The 18,600-nt window shown below is 42.6% G+C and overlaps 1 protein-coding gene and 1 long non-coding RNA gene across 6 annotated transcripts in view; both read right to left on the bottom strand.

Annotated features, from left to right (window-relative positions):
- Positions 1 to 14,313, bottom strand: part of LOC146392081 (connector enhancer of kinase suppressor of ras 2) — a 64,177-nt gene extending 49,864 nt beyond the window's left edge. For 2 of the 5 annotated variants that reach the window (XM_084941147.1, XM_084941165.1), the window contains exons 1-2: positions 13,803 to 14,311; positions 630 to 793 (exon numbers count right to left, since the gene is read on the bottom strand). In XM_084941147.1, the coding sequence (XP_084797273.1) occupies positions 630 to 793; positions 13,803 to 13,866 (228 nt within the window). In that variant the 5' untranslated portion in view covers positions 13,867 to 14,311. Of the gene's footprint in view, positions 1 to 629; positions 794 to 13,802 lie in introns of all 5 variants that reach the window. The other 3 variants (XM_084941131.1, XM_084941137.1, XM_084941156.1) reach the window with 3 other exon arrangements.
- A 619-nt stretch (positions 14,314 to 14,932) lies between these two features.
- On the bottom strand, positions 14,933 to 18,599 carry LOC146392080 (uncharacterized). Its single transcript, XR_014801458.1, has 2 exons — positions 16,312 to 18,599; positions 14,933 to 15,922 (listed from the first exon to the last, which is right to left on the bottom strand). It is a non-coding gene; the product is annotated as an uncharacterized LOC146392080 (long non-coding RNA).
- Between the last annotated feature and the right edge of the window lies 1 nt (position 18,600).

The following is an 18,600-nucleotide window of genomic DNA, read 5'->3' as shown; positions in this document are numbered from 1 at the left end:
CCCATTCCACCACATCCCAAAGATGCTCTACCAGATTGAGATCTGCTGACTTTAGAGGCCATTTGAGTGCCGTGAACTCACTGACATGTTCAAGAAACCAGCTTGAGATGATCTGAGCTTTGTGACATGACAAAGCAGCCATCACTGTGGTCACACTGTGGACACTGTGGTCACAAAGGGATGCACATGGGATGGCTCAGTTGGTGCTAAGGAAATATTCCCCACACTGTCTGTGTAGGTTCTCCGTCATCCCAGTAATGGTAGTCTAAGGAGCTTGGAAAGAAAGAGCCTGGACTTTTTACAGTTTAATCAAGAAACTTAAAGAAGTCCAGTGGCTTTCTTTCCCAGCTCCTTGGATATTCCCCACACCATTACACCACCGCCAGCCTGAACCTTTGATACAAGGCAGGACGGAGCCATGCTTTCATCTTTATATGTAGATGTTTTCCTTAAAGAGCAGTTGAACATGTGTGCCTGAAAAAATGACTAATGAGTGTATTTTTAAGCTTATTTTTATCTCAGCACTAACTATAACTAACTAATAGCTATAAAAGAAGATAACAAGCATATCTAGGAGCTTGTTGACCATCACTCCATCCAGTACTGTGCATTTAAAATCATAGGCTGACCAGGGCGCAAAGGAGGTCCACGGCTTCCAGGATGAGCTCCTGGTGTCCTATCCTGGTGACACCCAGCTCCTCCAGCTCCTGATGGGTGATGTGAAGCAGCTGCTCTCCCCCCATCTGCTCCCGCTCGAAACTCTTGATGTACTGCTGGAGACAGTCATCCAGACCTAAGGAGAGTGGAGACAGACACAGATTAGGATGTGTTGATGTATCTGTCGTCTATCACTTTGCGCAGCTGTATATAGAAAAATATTTATATTGGCTTCAATCAGTGATTTAGAAGGCTTTGTGCTCCGAGACAAAGACGGAAAACACGATTAGGAAATATTGTCCCAGACATGACTGACTGACACAAGAATGAGCTCCTTTCCCGAGACCGAATCCTGGCTTACTTTGATGCAACACTGTAGTCAGGCATAAAAACATGCAAATTGTGCCTGCCAAATAGAAAGTAAAGATAAACAGCAGCCTCAAGCCAGGAGCTCTGACTGATCTATGAGCAACTTACTGACAGCTAGAAAACACATCTGTTGGTACACCTTTTCTGTACGGGATGATAAGCTTGATGAGGAAAAAAAAGTCCTTTCTCACCACTGCTTTTAACATTCAAGAGGCAATAAAAGAGATTTTAGAGCGAAAAGAATCTATTTCACACATATTTTGCATAATTAAAGAGGCATTCGAAAGATAACGAGGAAGATGCGAGCAATAAATCGACGTATGACTTGCTGCTGTTACGCTGCGGCTGCCTGCTTTACACAGAGCCAATCAGCTGCACATAGGCGTGGTGGATACAATTGATCGGTAAGAACCTCTGGCTTTGATTCAAATATAGTCAGCAAAAAAGGCGCATCTCCCCACAGACCTAATGAACGAGCCCGCTCCAAAATGAGCAAACACAGAGCAAAAAAGTTGCACAAGAGTAAGCAAATCCATGCGCACACACATGCACAGAACCACAGTTAAACACATATGGTACACTCTGTCCCCCTACGAGCATGGACTTCAAACACAATGCAATTACAGCTAGTGTTGCTCTTCAGGGTCTTGACACCTCTGAAGATGCCCGTTGTTAAAGCCTAGCAGAGCTGTGAGGAAAACACTGATGCCCGAGGGATGCAAAGCTTAAGAGCAGACAGTGCGGTAGCACCTCAACAAAGTCACCACACATGCGTATATAGAGTACACACACTCGAGCGAGATATCTCTTGGTCTTCGTGTGCCATGGGAGATACCAGAACGGGGGGGAAAAAGCCTGCTGTTGCTCTGAGTGACATGCAGACAAAGTGTTGTTACATATAGCACAGCAGAGCCATTTCAAAAGCAACACATCAGTGACACCGGTAGCAACACAAGTGGAAACTGTTTAATAGAATAAGTTCCCCGTGGAAAAGCCCTAATGGCCCACATGTAAGCATGTGTTTCACAGGTAATGATACAGTGTTGCAACGTGTGATAACTTAGTCTGCACATGAATTAGGTGCATATGAGGACTTGTTTTCATATAGGCAATATTAGTATACATCAATACCATTATTCAAGTACTATATTATAATTATTATGTTTCACACAATACAAAATTGAGGTACTGGTGCTTCTACCAGTTGTGTATTCCTGTTTTAAACAATTCATGCTTTCAAATTCAACCGAACAACTACTACTGTTATAACTTGCACATTATTTTTCTCATTTTATATATACGAACTTATTGGAAGTTACACGTTTACTTTTTAATGCACAGGTACAATGCAAAATCTGCACTTTTTCTAAATATTCTATTTAAACGTATTCCAGTACCCTGCTCTGTCTGCACACGACAACCTGGGTTTGCCACTTTTAGCTGTACTTTAATCTTAATAACTGTACAGTACTCTGTTTTTGTAACTATTGTCCATCATGTAAATATTTTTTTCTGTAAAAATTGTGTGTGTTTGTTTTCTTTATCCTGTTCTGTTTGTATATATGCTTTTCTTTTGCTGCTGTGGGACAATTAAAGGATTATTCTATCCTAAATAAAAAAAATATTTATGGCTTTTTAAAAAAATCTTAAGAAATTATAACATTAAATGCAAAACATTTGATACACCTTTAAGATATAAGACATGGCCAGGTTAGACATATTAGATGGTGTGTAAACTGTTTTGAACTATTTCTCTCCATTTTGCTAGGAATATAGGAAATTAAAATAATTAAAATACAGGATATGTAAGGTAAAAAAAACAAACAAAAAAAAACCAGTTTGTATGAGTAAATATTTGATTTGACAACCTTTACTCTTCATCACAGCCTGAACTCTCCCAGACAAACTTTCTTGTCATTTCTTTAAGTCGTCTTCAGGAATAGTTCTCCAGGCTTCTTGAGGAACATTCAAAGCTTGTTTTGTTTTCTATAAAGATGATCCCACACTGCTTCAATAATGTTGAGGTCAGAGCTCTGGGCTGGTGAATCCATGATTGATAGTGTCATGGATTGGTGTGTTTTTCTTTCCAGTAATGCTTTTACTGCATCGTTAGTGTGTTTGGGATCATTGCCGTGCTGAAAAGTGAAGCTGTTGCCAGTGAGATTCATTCATTCATTCATTTCTGCGCTCATAATTTCATCAATTCTGACAAGATCTCCAACACCACTGACTGAAATGCATCCCAAACCATGACAGAGCCTCCACCCTGTTTTTTATAGATGGCTGCAAACACTCACTGTCGTGCCTCTACCTTGATCATACATACATGATGATTTGAACCAAAAATTTTACATTTGGATTCATCGATATATCAGACCTGTTGCCACTTATTTTCAGTGTTGTTCTTGTGTAATCTGGCATACCTCAGCCTGTTTCTCCCTCCTCCTCCACAGAGACCATTTCTGATCAGTACAACAGTAAATGGAACAACTGAAGGGCCAGATGCATCTTTTGGTCCTCCGTCAGGTCTTCACTGGATTTTTTCTTGTTTCTTAAGAACATGCACGAATTTCAGATACTGTTCAACTGATGCACTTTTTTTTTTTGGCCTGCTGCTTTTTTGACTTCTCCACTTTCCTGAATTTTTTTTTCACACTGCACAAAAATATGCCAAACATGACAAGTTTTAGTTCTTTGGGAATCACGGTGTTGGTGCAAAAATACTATTTCCTGCGTTTGGCAGTTTTTAAAGATTCAGCTAAAGAAATATGTCTTTGCATTAGGCTACAGGTAACAAAGAGATACAGTTTAACACTTTGCTAAGTTGTCTGCTGTGTTTAGATGCAGTGCTGGTTTGTCCTTTGAGTTGTTTCTTTTTATCCTCGAATGATTCATTGGTCACTGTTATGTGGCTTAACAAACAAACTGAAAAAACATCCCTCTGAAAATGGTCAGATATAAGAACTGGAGTTTAAATGAGTGAAAAAGCAGCCAATGTCTAAAGAAAAACCTTGAAAAGAGCTTCAGAACAGCTGGAGAACTATTACTAAAGGCCACTTTAAAAAATTACAAGAAACTCCATTTGTTTTACAAGACTGCTCTTGTTGACAAATGCTTGAGTAAGGCCAAGTGCAGTGCTATATTCTAGTATTATATTCAAATTAGCTTGTTTTTCTTTGAATACACCCTGTTCATTGCTGTGGTAAGACAGTCTGGTACAGTCTCATAAATCATCACCAGAGCTGGCAGAGACACGCACAAGTGGACTCGCTCTGCAGTCTCCTTTAGCCGGCCGCCAGCTTTAGAAGTAGAGAACATGGAGATAAAGCAGAAAGACAGCCTGCAGCTAATAAATAGGGTGCCTGAATATTTTACTCCTGACCCTCACTGTGAGAGGCGAGGGAAGAAAAAACTGTGCTGGCTATCTCACAGATGGAAGTCTTTATGTCCACAAGAAAGGTGAGCCTTCCTCTCCAACTAATACCTCTCTATCATTTCTTTTTCTGCCACTCCCTCCTTGCCCTTGTCCTTCCCCATTTCTCCTTCCGGCGCAAGGGAAACACATTTTAATAGGGACCACGTGATGCAATCGGGCCCCTTTATAGCTTATTCCATCACGATGCGAATGAGATTTCTGGTGACAGTGTAATATCTTCATTGCACATTTAAGATCGTTTGAGGGTGGAAGAAAGAGTTTTAGGCACTTAAGATTATCTCAGTCTGGGATTACACGAAGAAGGAGAAGACACCGAGACAGCCTAAATCCACACAAGACGGTTGGCCACTCTCCCTGCCAAGTATCCCAAAAAACTCTCAACCTAATGGAATAATTGCGTAAATCAATTTTTGATTATATTTGTTTTTTTATTCTGGACTAATTGATAAATAAAAAATATTAAAGCCAACTCATTGTGCTTGAAGTGCATAAGGATCATAATCACAGTACTGTAAATTATATGGAGATGTGATGAATGAAGAATCAGAGGTCCAGGCTGACTAAGAGCGCCTCCGGGGGAAAACCACCTACTATACCATAGCTATAGTATTTCCCACCTCTGCAACACACACACATTTAGATGCAAAGAGATCATGCACACACATTGTAAGTTTTTTTTCTTTTTTCAAATATATGCACTTACACACACTCGCACTCATATATGCATTAAAACGCACACATACATCCACAGAGTGACACACAGCTGCTAGCCAATCAGATGAGTCAGAATGCCTTCCCCCCCTAGAGGACAAACAGCTGATCCGGGTTCATCTGCCGAGTTCATGTGCCAGCTGGAAATAGCACATGGCGCACAAACGCTGCCACAAACCAGCGCTATAAGAGACGAGCTTTCTCAGCACCATAACCTCACCAGATCGTTAATGATATTGAAATGTTGTATACTCAGATGACACAACTGCGCCACAGCGAGTGTGTGAGATGCAGTCACTGCATCTTCGCATCAGACAGTTTGCAGTGTTCAGAAAATATGAAAACTGACCTCACTCTCCTGTGCAGGACAAACAAGCCCAACCGAAATACACAAAAAGCAATTTTGAATGTGAAATGTCTTTCATAGTCATAAGCTTGTTCTCGTACCCTCTGGGAAATATTCTAAGGAATAAGATGTTTTATCATAGCTTATTTGTAATTATTCTCCAGTGGGCTCAGGCCACTCAGTGTCTTTCCAGTAACTGTTGTTTATTTGCCCGACACAGTTCAGGAACTGTAGTTGCTGAGTCTCAGCATCGCTTGTAACGTCTCTGATTTCTGCACCTCAGACGACATCTGGTAACAGAAATGTGTCAACTGTCAACAGTGTGACTTCTCAGACAGTTTTGATCGATAGTATTTTTTTTCTTTTCAAATCAAGGCTACTGCCTGCAGCCTGACATGAAATGACATCCCGAGTATTCACAACAGCATAAATTCTCCCATGAAAGGTTGTGAACTAGAGTCTGAGCAGCGCTTTTCACTTCTGGATGATCAGACTTAGAAGGGTTTTTTTTAATGAATTATTACTGAACTACAAGAGGAGACAGGACAGGAAATGTTGGTAGTATTACAGTAGTTTTGCATGTATGCTATTCATGTATATTACTAGTACTGGACTCTCTGTAACCATTAAAACCCTGAGGTGTGGCATTCTTCAGAGCAGAAAATCAGCACCTCTATGGCGTCTTTTATTTAATCCACTGCTCTCTGTCATGGTCTTGCTAAAATCTTTATCCACTTTTCAGCACAAATTGCTGATTGCTGTCAGTTCCAGCAGGGTTTTCTTGGATATGTTGCCTGGATTAAATCCCCCGACAACATTTCAGCAGGATTCTATTGTCCCCTTTGAGTCTTTATCATTTAATAGCGTCCATTTGTTGTTTTTGAGCCATTCTTTGGTGGATTTGTCCATGTTTTTAAAACTGTTATCCTAAAAAATCCTGCCAAACACATCTACTGTTAAAGAGGCCAACCATCTTTGATTTGTCTTTACAAAGCACATACAGATGCCTGCTCTTTGCCTGTTTGTTCACAACAATATGCAAAATATGGGTTTGGTTCCTGACCTAACTGCTAACCTTCACATTGACACAGGAGTCAGGAGAGCAAGCTGCACATCCTGTGGTGAAATTTGCATTAAAAGGGTCGCTCCTTGGCCGCTCCCAAATTCGCAGTTGCTTCAAACGACTTTCCTTAAAGTGTAATTATTTCAAATACTTCCGAGATTTTTTTAAAATCCTTTCCCGGACTCATAAGCATCCACAGCTTTTTCTCCAAAGACTTTGGAGAGCTTTTTAATTGTTGGCATGATGATACGGCACAGACATCAATAGCAAAGAGAAGACCAAACCCAAGATCTCAGGGCTAATTAAGACAGGTTCCAGCGGTCACTCAAAATGCTAATTTTCTGTTATGTTTGAGTATATTACCATTATCAGCAGACACTGCTTCAAAAGGTGTCTGCTTGTCTGCTTGTGTAAATATTTTTCTCTGTACTTGTTTTTTTTATGCTGTGTTGCCTGCAAGGCCATTTTTCTCTCTTCTCTCTTTTAGACGTGCAGTACTCAAAACATTCAGCTGGAAGAGAGTATGCAGTCCGACAGGGAGAGATATAGATTTTAGTAATATGACTGTAGGTTCTGAATAGTAGATCTTTAATTTTTTTAATTTTTATTCTTAAAATTACTGTGAGATTAACCGATTGACACATTTGTCTATTGTTTTTAAAATATGAATGTAGCAAGCGCGGTTATGTTTTTATAACCTCAAGTCAAAGGCCCTGTGTTGTTTGTGTGTTAAATAGATCCCTATAGGAAACACTAAGGTAGGGGTGGGCAACTCCAGGCCTCGAGGGCCGGTGTCCCTGCAGGTTTTAGATTTGTCCTTGAACCAACACAGCTGATTTAAATGGCTAAATTAGCTCCTCAACATGTCCTGAAGTTCTCCAGAGGCCTGGTAATGAACTAATCATGTGATTCAGGTGTGTTGACCCAAGGTGAGATCTAAAACCTGCAGGACACTGGCCCTCAGGGCCTGGAATTGCCCACCCCTGCACTAAGGGATCCCTTGATCCTGACCATCACTGAATCCCAGAGTGCTAAGCCTTGAGCAAGCATCTCATGTTGACAGCTTCATCCACATTTCATGCGGTTCCCTCCAATCTTTTCCTCTTTCCTGGGCAAAATAAACCCCTCCCGTTCGGAAACACAAGGGTTGCCAGGCAACCAAAGGGAGAGATAGGCCTCCGAGCAGAAGTGAGCAATCAGCAGTTGCTTCCCCTCAAGACCTTGCACTGATACTAAGCTAAGGATCACGCACACACATTAAGCACACAAATACGAACACTGTAGCCTGTACATGCCTTCCACTATGGCTGAAAGCTTGTTGAAGAGTTCTTGTTCTTAGAGTTGAGTTTGTCTCAAATTGGATAAAAAACCAACAACTTGCGGAAAACAGGCTTCACTGCCTGGCTGTTAATGTCAGCTGAAATCAGTCAAACCTTCGTCCTTCTTTGAGACAATGTTTGGGTCAGTTTGTGGCCTGGGCTAAGAGTGGTGACAAGCACCAAAGACTCCTGTCCTGTTGCCTTACCCTCCAACTGTGAGATCCGAGCCGGAGTAAGTGCATCGGCGAGCGCAAGGAAAAGACACAGCTCTCACTAAAAATATTCCTACTGTGAAATATTCATCACATCATGCCAGAATATTCTTATGACTGTGGCATTTTAGCTCCCCTGTACACTTCAAGTGCACCACGGCATCTTCTCTGAGATCCAGCTTGCAGGGAGGTGCCAAGAGGCAATCTCACGGAACAGGGTCAACCAGAAAACTGCGAGGAGTTCACGGGCAGAGCTTTACTCTGAGGATCTGACCTACCTGAGAGAATGTGAAGTGACTACAGTAAGGCTGGAATAGAAAGACTGATAATATGTTAACATAAGCTTTAGTTTTACCTCACGAGCCCCAACTGTCTCTGTTCTAACCCATTTGATCCAGTTGTTGCTGTAACTGGAGATGAAGAAGAGCTACAAACTTGCACATCTTTCGAAACACGTTTACATTTGAGCTGCAACTTTACATAAAATCTGGATTAATTTACTGTCTGCAAAAGACCTCGGGGTGCTCGGGGGAGGCAATCACAGCAGGTAATAATTTTGAGCTGATTAAAAAGGTGTATGTTAAAAATCTAACTCTACACGGCTACACAGTTAGCAGCAAGAGCAGGGGAACGAGCCATTTAGCTGCTAGCAAGAAGCTGGTGGAGAACAAAACAGAGCTAAAATAAGAGTCGCTGTTTGACTTACATTTATTGTAGTGCCCGAATACTTTCTAACTTTATGATCATAGACTCCAATCCAGTCCACCAGACAGCTTTAGAAGATGTGAATTAGAGATCGAACTTTTAACTGTATTTTAACAGGTTTTACAGCTTTTCCTACAGATAAAGACCTCCACCTCTATTCCCAGTCATACTACACCAAAGTACAAGGATATTTTCTCTCAGTTAATGAAAACTTTATATTCAAAATTTACCATTATGGGACAGTCTGAGCAATAAACTACCAGAGCATTTTCTGTAACTGTACAAGTTTATGTACTTTCATTGGTGTAGCCAACTTGCAACTGCATATGGCACATGATGTGAAATGAGTTTGACATCTCTGCTCTAGCCTGTTACATTACAACAGCACCCTGGCTGGCTTTCTACATTATTGGATTCAACCATTTATATTCCAATGAGTCTGTGATTGCCAAAGAAACCTACAACTTTATACTGTAAAAACTGTAACTGCGGTTAAGATTTTTTACCTCACAGGCATTAACAGCAGTCAAATGGTTTTTGCACAAAGAATGAACAAAACTGAATGTAGTTTCACAGCAAGCTGTTAGTGTGCACCATAAAGGATTGTATAGTGCACATTTGCTGGCTTAATTAGATATTTCAAGTGATCCAAGTGATCCAAGTGATCCCGTTTGTATATTATATGACTTCATCTGACGTCTTTGGCCCTGGGTTGAAAAACTTCATTTGATCCTAACATGTTTGGCAGCCCCGGAACAACAGGTGCAAAAACAATCCAGTAACAGACATGTGAACACACACACACACACACACACACACACACACAGGCCCCTCTGTCCGAGCAGCCGGATAGACCGGGTGCTTTGATATGATGCCCACTGCATCCCCTATTCTACACCCCGCTCTGCCACCGCCTCTCCCTTTCGCCATCATGCCCAGCATTCCCTTTTCACGCACCCTCATTTCCTCCCCCATCTTAGGCTCCTCAGCCTTTCTTTCATTTCGCTTTGCGCCTCCCGATCTCTGAATTCATGTCCCCGCGGTCTCTTCTCTCTATCTGTCTCTAACTCGAGGCAATGAAGCAGACGGAGGGGAAACATGTGAATATGCGGCATGGGTCTAAACGAGTCTGGATGTGCGCTGGGCATCTGCGTGTGCGTGTTGCTGCTTCCCCATCTTATGACATGTGCCGTGACTCCCAACATTATCAGATCTGGTTTCCATGACTACGGATGCCCCACTTTAAAGCTGCTGCTCCAGAGTTTTTGTATCTATGCTCGTGTCAGCGTGCGCGCATTCCTATCCTATGCTTCGCAGCATCAGTGCCCATACGTGACGCTTGCACCTCAGCATTTCTTTTGTGAATAATAGAGGACACGAGGAGTTTTCGCGTGTGTGTGTCCCCCCCCCCCCATAATAAGGCACACTCTTCAATCTTTAATGCAGCTGAAACTACGACAAGCACACAGTCAGAGCCGGGGGGGAAGTGTTCTGCAACACAGACTTCCTTACCATACCAGCGGGAGACGCAATCAGAAGGCACAGTATGGAATGATGCTAAACATGGTCCTTAACACTCCAGGAGACTTAATCTACCACATAACATTGAGAGGAGCTCTTTAATAAGATCACACTACTACACAGTAGTGAGCTGGAATCTTCCCTCCATCTGAACACAGACTACAGTCTATAGTCATCCACAGCAACCTCGCGCTCAATCAAATGTGACACCCCACCATTTACATCGAGATCGTTCCAATACATTAGCGCACGCGGAGAGGTAAGAGGGATTACTGCAGGAAAAGTGAGCTGCCTTATTCATTCATTTTCCTGTCAATGTATGCATCAGCAAGCTGCCGATACCGTGTGGCTGAAAGAGGACTCAGAAACAAGCCCAGATTGGAGCGCGCCACGCTTAACGCATCCACTGCGTCTGCATACACCCTTGGAGATGCATCATGAGCTCACACGCGCACATACATAGAGGAAAGTCCTCCGGTGTGGGTGTTTAAAATCAAAACAAATGCTGATGAGTCATCTTTCTGTGAGGCTCGCCAGTGTTCTGCCGCTGGAGTAGTCCTTCTACAGCAGCGGGAGATACAGTATGGTCTGCTATAGCTGTGTCAGGTTTTCTGGCTGGGGCTGCAGAATATCGTGTTTCCGTTCATATAAAAGGAAAGGGCTGTGGAGGAAAAGGAAAAGAAGAAGAAGCCGTCCCACACAGAAGAGCAGAGCTTGTGTGGTTGTTGTTGTGCTGGTAAGGGATGGATTCACAAAAATGTAGACGGGTATCCGCTGATTGATGCCCAAATCATCACCCACGCTCACGGATCACTTAAATGGCTCATTTTGTTCCAAGAGCTACAGCTTCTGGCTGCTTTTTGCACACTCACACAGCTGACAAAATATTCGAAGTCATGGATATTCTTCTTCTTCTTTTTTAAACTGACCTTTCTTTCAATAGTTTTCAGACTTTTGCTCGATTCTTGCACTGGTTCATAACATGTTTGAATGTGTTTGTTATTTCTCTCTTTCATCAAATGACAGTAAACACATTTTACAGGCACAGCATTTACACCATGAAAAAAGGAGATAATTTTGGCTTCTTCATGCGGGGAAAATATCAGTTTATCTTAATATTTGTTGTCGGCAGCCACGTGTTTGCTAAGTGTTTGCAAAAGCAAGGGGGGGTTGCTGAAGTAATTCTTCTTAAGAGAAGGTCTCAGAGTCACTGCTCTGCTAAAATGGTACAAGAGTACTTAGATCGGCGTGAGAGAGACGGGGCGCTCCCCAGCAAAGAGGCCAAATTGGAACCTACATAAGCGGACAGATTAGCACTAGCTTTTCACATTTTACTTTGTTCACGCGAAAATAAGATGCCTTCCACTGAGGGTCTGTTATAAATCCCTGCAGGGGAAAAAAACAAGGGGGAAGGAGCTTCACAAGAACAGGGATGACACTGTGAGATGCTGGCAAACATCTATGAAAACGAGCCTCCGAGCGGCCGGCTTCATGTGAAAGAGGCCGGGATGTGGCTTGTTTTATGTGACCAAGATGAAACAGTTCTCCTTCAAAGGGTTGGATGCAAATGTGGACATATTTCTTTGCTTGTCCTTCACTGAATATAAAGTTGCTGTTTTTTATAAACAGTGCTTTAAGTCGTCTAGGATTTGCATGTAACAAAACGTGAAAAATCGTGAAGCATGATCATTTGTACTCATTATCCAGCAGATGGGTTTGAATCGTGGCACTTAGTTTCTTTCCTCGTTTCTTTCTTTTCCACACTGAGAGTTTTTAAACTGCAGTGGGATGCGATGGCTTAATGACGATCACAACATGACAGTGGAAATTAGACCCACCAGCTCAACAGTTATGTTCTGTTTTTCAGTTTTACTTGCTGATCGAATGGAACCTGGGCTACATGTGGAGAGAGGGTTTGTTTACACTGGAGAAACTGCAAATAACTTTCACAAGGTGGACATCACTTTTTTGTTGGCACTGGCTCTGTAAAAAGAAGCTCTGATCACTTGCTTCTCGACATCTTGTGAGCAAATGTTTCTTTTTCTTTTGTGTTCTCTTTCTGTTCTCCAAGTTGCGATATCTATTCACGATTTGGCCTGCCCCCATGTAATCTCACATAAAAAACAAACAAACCAACAAACAAAAAAACATTAAAAGAAATCCGCTCAGCCTCTCTTAATATGCAGTGCCGAATGAGCACTCCACGGATCAGAGCATGAAGCTGGAGCTCCACTGGCTGAGGCCGAGGAGAGAGAGAGAGGTAGAGGGGAGCATAAAAACCTGGAACAACGTCGTAATCGCTTTAATGTAACGCATCCCAAAATAATCCCTCTCCGCGTACTCAGATGGTGTGTCGGCTATACCTTGACTCTCCAACCCAAGAGATCACCGCTTGGCCGTCACACGAGGAAAGTAGTGGTCCCAAAAAGCCACACAGGGACTTGGGGATCGAGCACGTCTCTACATTAAATACCGAACCTGGCCACTGCATATATAATTCAAACACACACTCGCAAAGTATCTGTTACACTCCTGTAACAGTCTGAGTCATCAAACAAGGAGCGATTAAGTCATCCTCTTAAGTAAGGGGTTGCGGACACCCTCCCTTTCCATTTCTATTGTCTGTCAATAGGCCTACCACAGTTTCTCTCACAGCTTCTGTAGATGACCATGTGTGTGAGAACACCACCTACCAACGCCACCAAACACACACACACATACGCACACATGCACGCACGATTAGGGATTACTCATTCATACTGTCGCTTTGAAGGGACTTAACTCGTGCCAGCAAAGCGAGCAGCAGGGGGAAAAAAGCAAAAAAAAAAAAAAAAAAAAAAGCGAGTGTGATCGCTGCGTTTGCCTTATATGGCAGGCGGCATTGCGCTGTCCACGGTGCTGAAACGGGCTGGCGTGAGCCACTGGAGGGGGGCGGGGGGTGCATGCAGCTAACTACATTAATCACACACGCACGGTTGGCACGCGCACACATGCACGGCGAGAGGTGACATGGGTTTGATAAGGGCATGTGCCAGTGAGCGGAGATGACATATCTTCAGCATTCATTGATGAGAGAGATGCCGCCGCCGCTGCCATATATGGCTGGGCTTGCAGGAGATGCGCTCTCAAGCAAGCCAGATGACAGAAGCCTGAAGTCCCCGCTTCTTAATGGGGAGGGGGGGGGAATCCATGCTCGAACGCATTTCGGTCCACTTTAGTGACTTTAATCAGTCTCCGAGTGGTCAGGCGCAGGGTACAGGTTTGGACAAGGAGAACACACATGCACAGAGCGTGGCCCTCTGCTGCTCATCACCACCATCATCATCATCCTCATCATCATTGTCGTTATCGTCGGTCTAACCACAAGCAGCATGAAAACGTTAGAGCATGGTGCAACAGCGAGAAAAAAAGAAAGAGAAAAGGGGGATGGGGGTGATGGTGATGGTGGGGTATCCAACATTACCTTTCATCCAGTCCAGCACCTGCTTTGGTGTCCATTTACTTATAGGTTCCATAACCAAAGCCATGGTGTCACAGTCTATCCGAGATGAACGGCGCACAGCTCAATGCGGGCGACATAAAACGACTTGTCAGTCACATCTGGAAACACGGAGCGGAGTGGCTAAATCTGAGGGGAAACCAGACGTGGTCGGGTTTATTCTCTCCATCGGAGCATGGCCGCCTGCAGAAAACGGTGAACTGGATGCGGTGGTGCAATCCACACGCGCACACACGGACACGCACACACACGCTTTTCTCCTCTTCTCTCTTCGCTTCTCCCTCTCCCTCCCTCCACTCGTTCCCTCGCTCTCTCACTCTCTCGCTCTCTTTCTCGTGCCTTCCCGCCAGCCAGCAGCCCCGCGCTCTGTGAGAAGTGGATTCGGTGGGCGCACAGGGGATGGAGCGACCCCTCCCCTCCCTTCCTTCTCCTCTCCTCTTTTTTCCCCTCCAGCCCGCCTCGCTGCAGCATCACTAGGGCCACCACTCATAATACAGACCAGGGAATGGTGCAACGCACACCATATAGGGAGGATCTCTCTCGATCTCCCTCCCTCCTTGCCTTACATACACATGTACATATACACAACGTGGGAGGGGTGTCTGGGGGTTGGGGTAATGCAAACAGTAAATAAACAGCAGACTATGTAGCAGCAACACCCTGATAAATAATATATGAAATGCAGTAGGTTCTACTGAATACAAGAGGCACGGTATAAGTAGGGCACTTGTGGAAAATTTTCAGAAATGATCATTAATTATGTTTTTTTTTTTCTTCCCAGCAAAGAAAGAATTCGGCAGCGCTGCTTTGCAATACCACGTCTGCGCGTCAGCAGCTCGTGCCGCATCACATGGCAAGCAGGTGTAAGATTTTTCTTCTTCTCCTCCTCCTTTTTTTAAAGTTCAGTCTGTGAGGAAATCAGCATCAACTTTGTCAGGCGTTGCTGCTCGCTGTGTGGACCCTAGCTGAGAGGAACAGCGCCCCCTGCTGTGTACCTGGGAACCAGGTGACGTCATGGATTACAGCAGCGCCCGCTTCCACACACATCCACACCACCAACTTCCACTCACGATAGATACCGTTTCAGGTCATCGTTTAGGAATGAGAGACATCTTTATTGATTCGGGAGAATTAAGAAAAACAGCAACAAACAGTACAAACTGCTTACGTGACCCTTCTTAGTGGCAGTTTATATTAATAATGACTCTAGAAGTCATCTAAATTAAAACGAGATTCAATTATTGTTTTATAATATTTGCAATTGACAGGCAAGTCTTTGTTTCATTGTCATAGATTCAAAGTAAAACAAACATCAAATATCAGTTTCTCATACAGAAAAATCTCTATTATAGAGATATCTTACAATAAAAGCACCTTGAGGTGACTGCTGCTGTGATTCGTTTATGTCCAAAAATGGTAATTGAATAGAAATCAACACCTATTTTGTTTATAGCACCGAGTCTCTGTGTGGATTGTTAGTGTTACCTATAAACTCCTTGGCTGTAACAGGTACTGAAAATCAGCTACGTTGTGGACCTTGCTGAGAGTGCATCCAAACTTATGTTAGATGAGGTGCTTAAACTTTATTATTATAAACAGTAATTCAGTTCACATATATATGTTTTGTATCTTCATTATCATAACAAATTCATATAATGAAAACATATGTGCATATTTACACAATCTTAAAGTTTTATAAGTGTAGATTTTACATCTCCAAAAGCAAATTCTAATATTCAGTGAAACATATAATAACTAATGAAGACCTTAGCCAGAACTTTAAACACATCTGCAATCAAACTAAGTGTGCGTGGGGGGGTTGTTGTGTTTTGTTTTGTTTTTGCAGCCTGTAGTGAAACAGTTCCTCCTTGTGCAGTGTTGTAGAGGGCAGCTTAAGTAAGAGATATCCAGGTGAAGAGAAAACGAGGCATTCCCCACCCAAACTTTCCACTGCTTCCATGTCTGTGACCTCCTCCTTCCAGCAGTCCTGTGAACAAAGTCAATGGTGGGCGGGACTACGGTGCTCAGTTTTCAGCCTGTTCCGAACGTGACAGCGATGATCTCGAGCTCCCATTGGCTCCTGTCTGCAAATACGTCACAATCATGATTAGAATTGATGATCGGACGTTCTGATTTCATTGTCTAGCAAAGGGGACTGGTGAAGAAATCTGCTGAATTTGAGCGTTCGTCTGATTTTAACATCAAAAATGGTATGTAGGGACGTGATTTTTCCTTTTTGCTTCAGGGTACCCCAGAACGCTTTGTAGCCTGGTATCCGCTCGAAGCCAGGGTCAGTGAGAATGATCCTGCCGCGGTCGGGAAATCACAGATTTGAAGGAAAAGTTTAGCTGCAGCTATCCATTGGGAGAGCTATGCTAATGCTAGCTACCGTTGGCTGGCTCAGACATGGCCGCTCGGGCCTGCAAGCTAACGCAGGCTGTCTGTGTTGCCATTGTGACAAAGCGGTTCTTACCCGGTCAGTTTACTGTGCGGGTTTTCGACCGTAAAGTTATGGCACGAGCCTCCCGTGCGGTAAATCCGCGCCGGAGTCCGCCGTTTCCTGACGTGCCCACAATTTGTTTGCTAATTCTCTCCTTAATGTTTCCATATTGACTGTAGCCATGCGCAGTCAGCCTTTCAAAATAAACCTGCCGCCTGCTTATTGGTCGCACAACATTCCCGTATGTGACTTTTGTTTCAAACAAAACATTTCCCAGCTCTGCTTTAAAACTTGTTCGCCTTTGTTTTTCCAGCTCTGTGAAAGTCCGCGTGGGTTTTTTTTACGCTAATTTGGCTACCGCTGTTTTCTTCCTCACGACCCCGTCCTAACGCAGGACAGCACTGCTACGAAACTTGCACACATTTAAAAGTCTCACATTTAACTCAACCATGTTAATAAATCAGTTTGTAACATATGGACAAAGTTACCTGTGTGCCACTTCATTACTCATGACGGTGTGTACAATTAAATTGAAGGCTGAATGGCTCTAACAATTACCAGGAGTTTCAACAGGACCATTTGTTTTGTTTTTACCAAAAGTCAGGCATAACGTTATAATTTATAAGTATGTAATTATGACTTTTGGATTTATTAAAGTACTCTTAGTGGTTTTCATTTGATAAAACAAGTACTTGTTTTGATTAGTATTTTGAGTATTTTAACTGCACTAAAATTACTCAGCTGCTCAAATGACTGAGTACTGTTATGCTATTATAGTACTGGATTATTATAACTTTTATGCCCTGTGCCCTCTTTCCTTTGCATTTTGCTTTCAAGGAGCCAGACTGTCTTTTAATTTTGCAGTTATCCGAGAAATACTTCTGCAAGATTCTCAAAGTTTTTCTTTTGAAATTGTTTATTTTTTTTCACTCTTTTCCAATCCAGTTGGTGCACCTGAGCATTTTCAGAGGGATGCTGTTTTTGTTTGTTTGTTTGTTTGTTTGTTTGTTTAAACCACTTGACTCGTGACTATGACTCATTCAAGCATAAAAAAGGCTCTTAACTCAATGGATGAACCGGTTTCATATCTACTCATAACAATTTAGCAAAGAACTGATTTTAAATTGTTAAAATGTTATTTGTTACTAGCAGTCTGTTGCAGAATCACATAATTTGTTGTCATTTCTTTAATTTAATTCACAAAAAATCCCAAACATAACAGAGTTTGACAGGTGATTCCTAACGAGAGGTTAGTTGACAACTTGGCATATCTTGGTGTGGTGTGCAGTGTATCCAAAAAACAAAAACAAATGTGAGGAAATTGGACAAGTAGAGGTTGAAAAAAATGATGAAAAGGCCTAACACAGGACCTGAGAAATGCATCTGACCTTCAGCTGAATCATCTGTTGTTCAGTGAAGCCTCATTAGAAATGGTCTCAGTCGTAGGAAAGGAAGGAAAACAAGGAGAAAGAGAGAGAGCAAGAACTGGACTGAAAATCAGTGGCAACAGGTCTGATGGAGTGCCGAATCCAAATGTGAAATTTCTGGTTCAGTTATGAGAGAGAGGTATGACAGCGAGGGTTTACAGCCATCTGTAAAAGACAATGGAGGCTCTGTCATGGTTTGGTGCTGCATTTCAGTTGGTGGTGTTGTCATGCATGGAAGATGTCTGACTGTCAACAGCTTCATTTTTCAGTATGGCAATGATCCCAAAACAAACTGCCAATGCGATAAAAGCATACCTGGATAGAAAAACACTATCAGTCATGGATTGTCCTCCCCAGAGCCCAGACCTGAACATTATTAGAGCACTGTGGGATGATCTTGACAGAACAGAACAAAAAGCAGCCAACAAGCAAAGAAGAGGTTTGAATGCCCTTCGGGAAGCCTGGAAAACTATTCCTTAAGACTACCTGAAGAAATTACAAGAAAGTTTGGCTCAGGGAGTCCAGGCTGTGCTGAATAATGAAGGTGGTTGCACCAAATATTGGCTTTAAAGCTGTACCTCTGTTTTTGCCTTATATACTGTATTTATATATTTATATAAGGTGAACCATATGTGCATGTTTCAGTTAATCACTGCACTTATTTCCTATTTTCCTAGCAAAATATAAAGAAACGAGTGGTGGCTCAAGGCTTTTTTTGTTACATATATAGGTGTGTGTGTGTGTGTGTGATAAAAGTGATTTAATTTCTGGGGGGGGGTCAATCCACATTGCTAAATGGAGTAATGTTTTTTTTCCTTTTCTTTTACTATTTATACTCTTTGTTTACACTTTGCAAGAAGGTGTTGTCTGCTTTGCTTTCTCCTCAGCCACACTA

The sequence above is a fragment of the Perissodus microlepis genome, chromosome 2 (genome assembly GCF_051167445.1).
Source record: "Perissodus microlepis isolate ML-2025 ecotype Zambia chromosome 2, ASM5116744v1, whole genome shotgun sequence".
Taxonomy (NCBI): Eukaryota; Metazoa; Chordata; class Actinopteri; order Cichliformes; family Cichlidae; genus Perissodus; species Perissodus microlepis.
The sequence above is the reverse complement of the archived record's forward strand: the minus strand, read 5'-3'. Positions and strand labels throughout refer to the sequence as shown.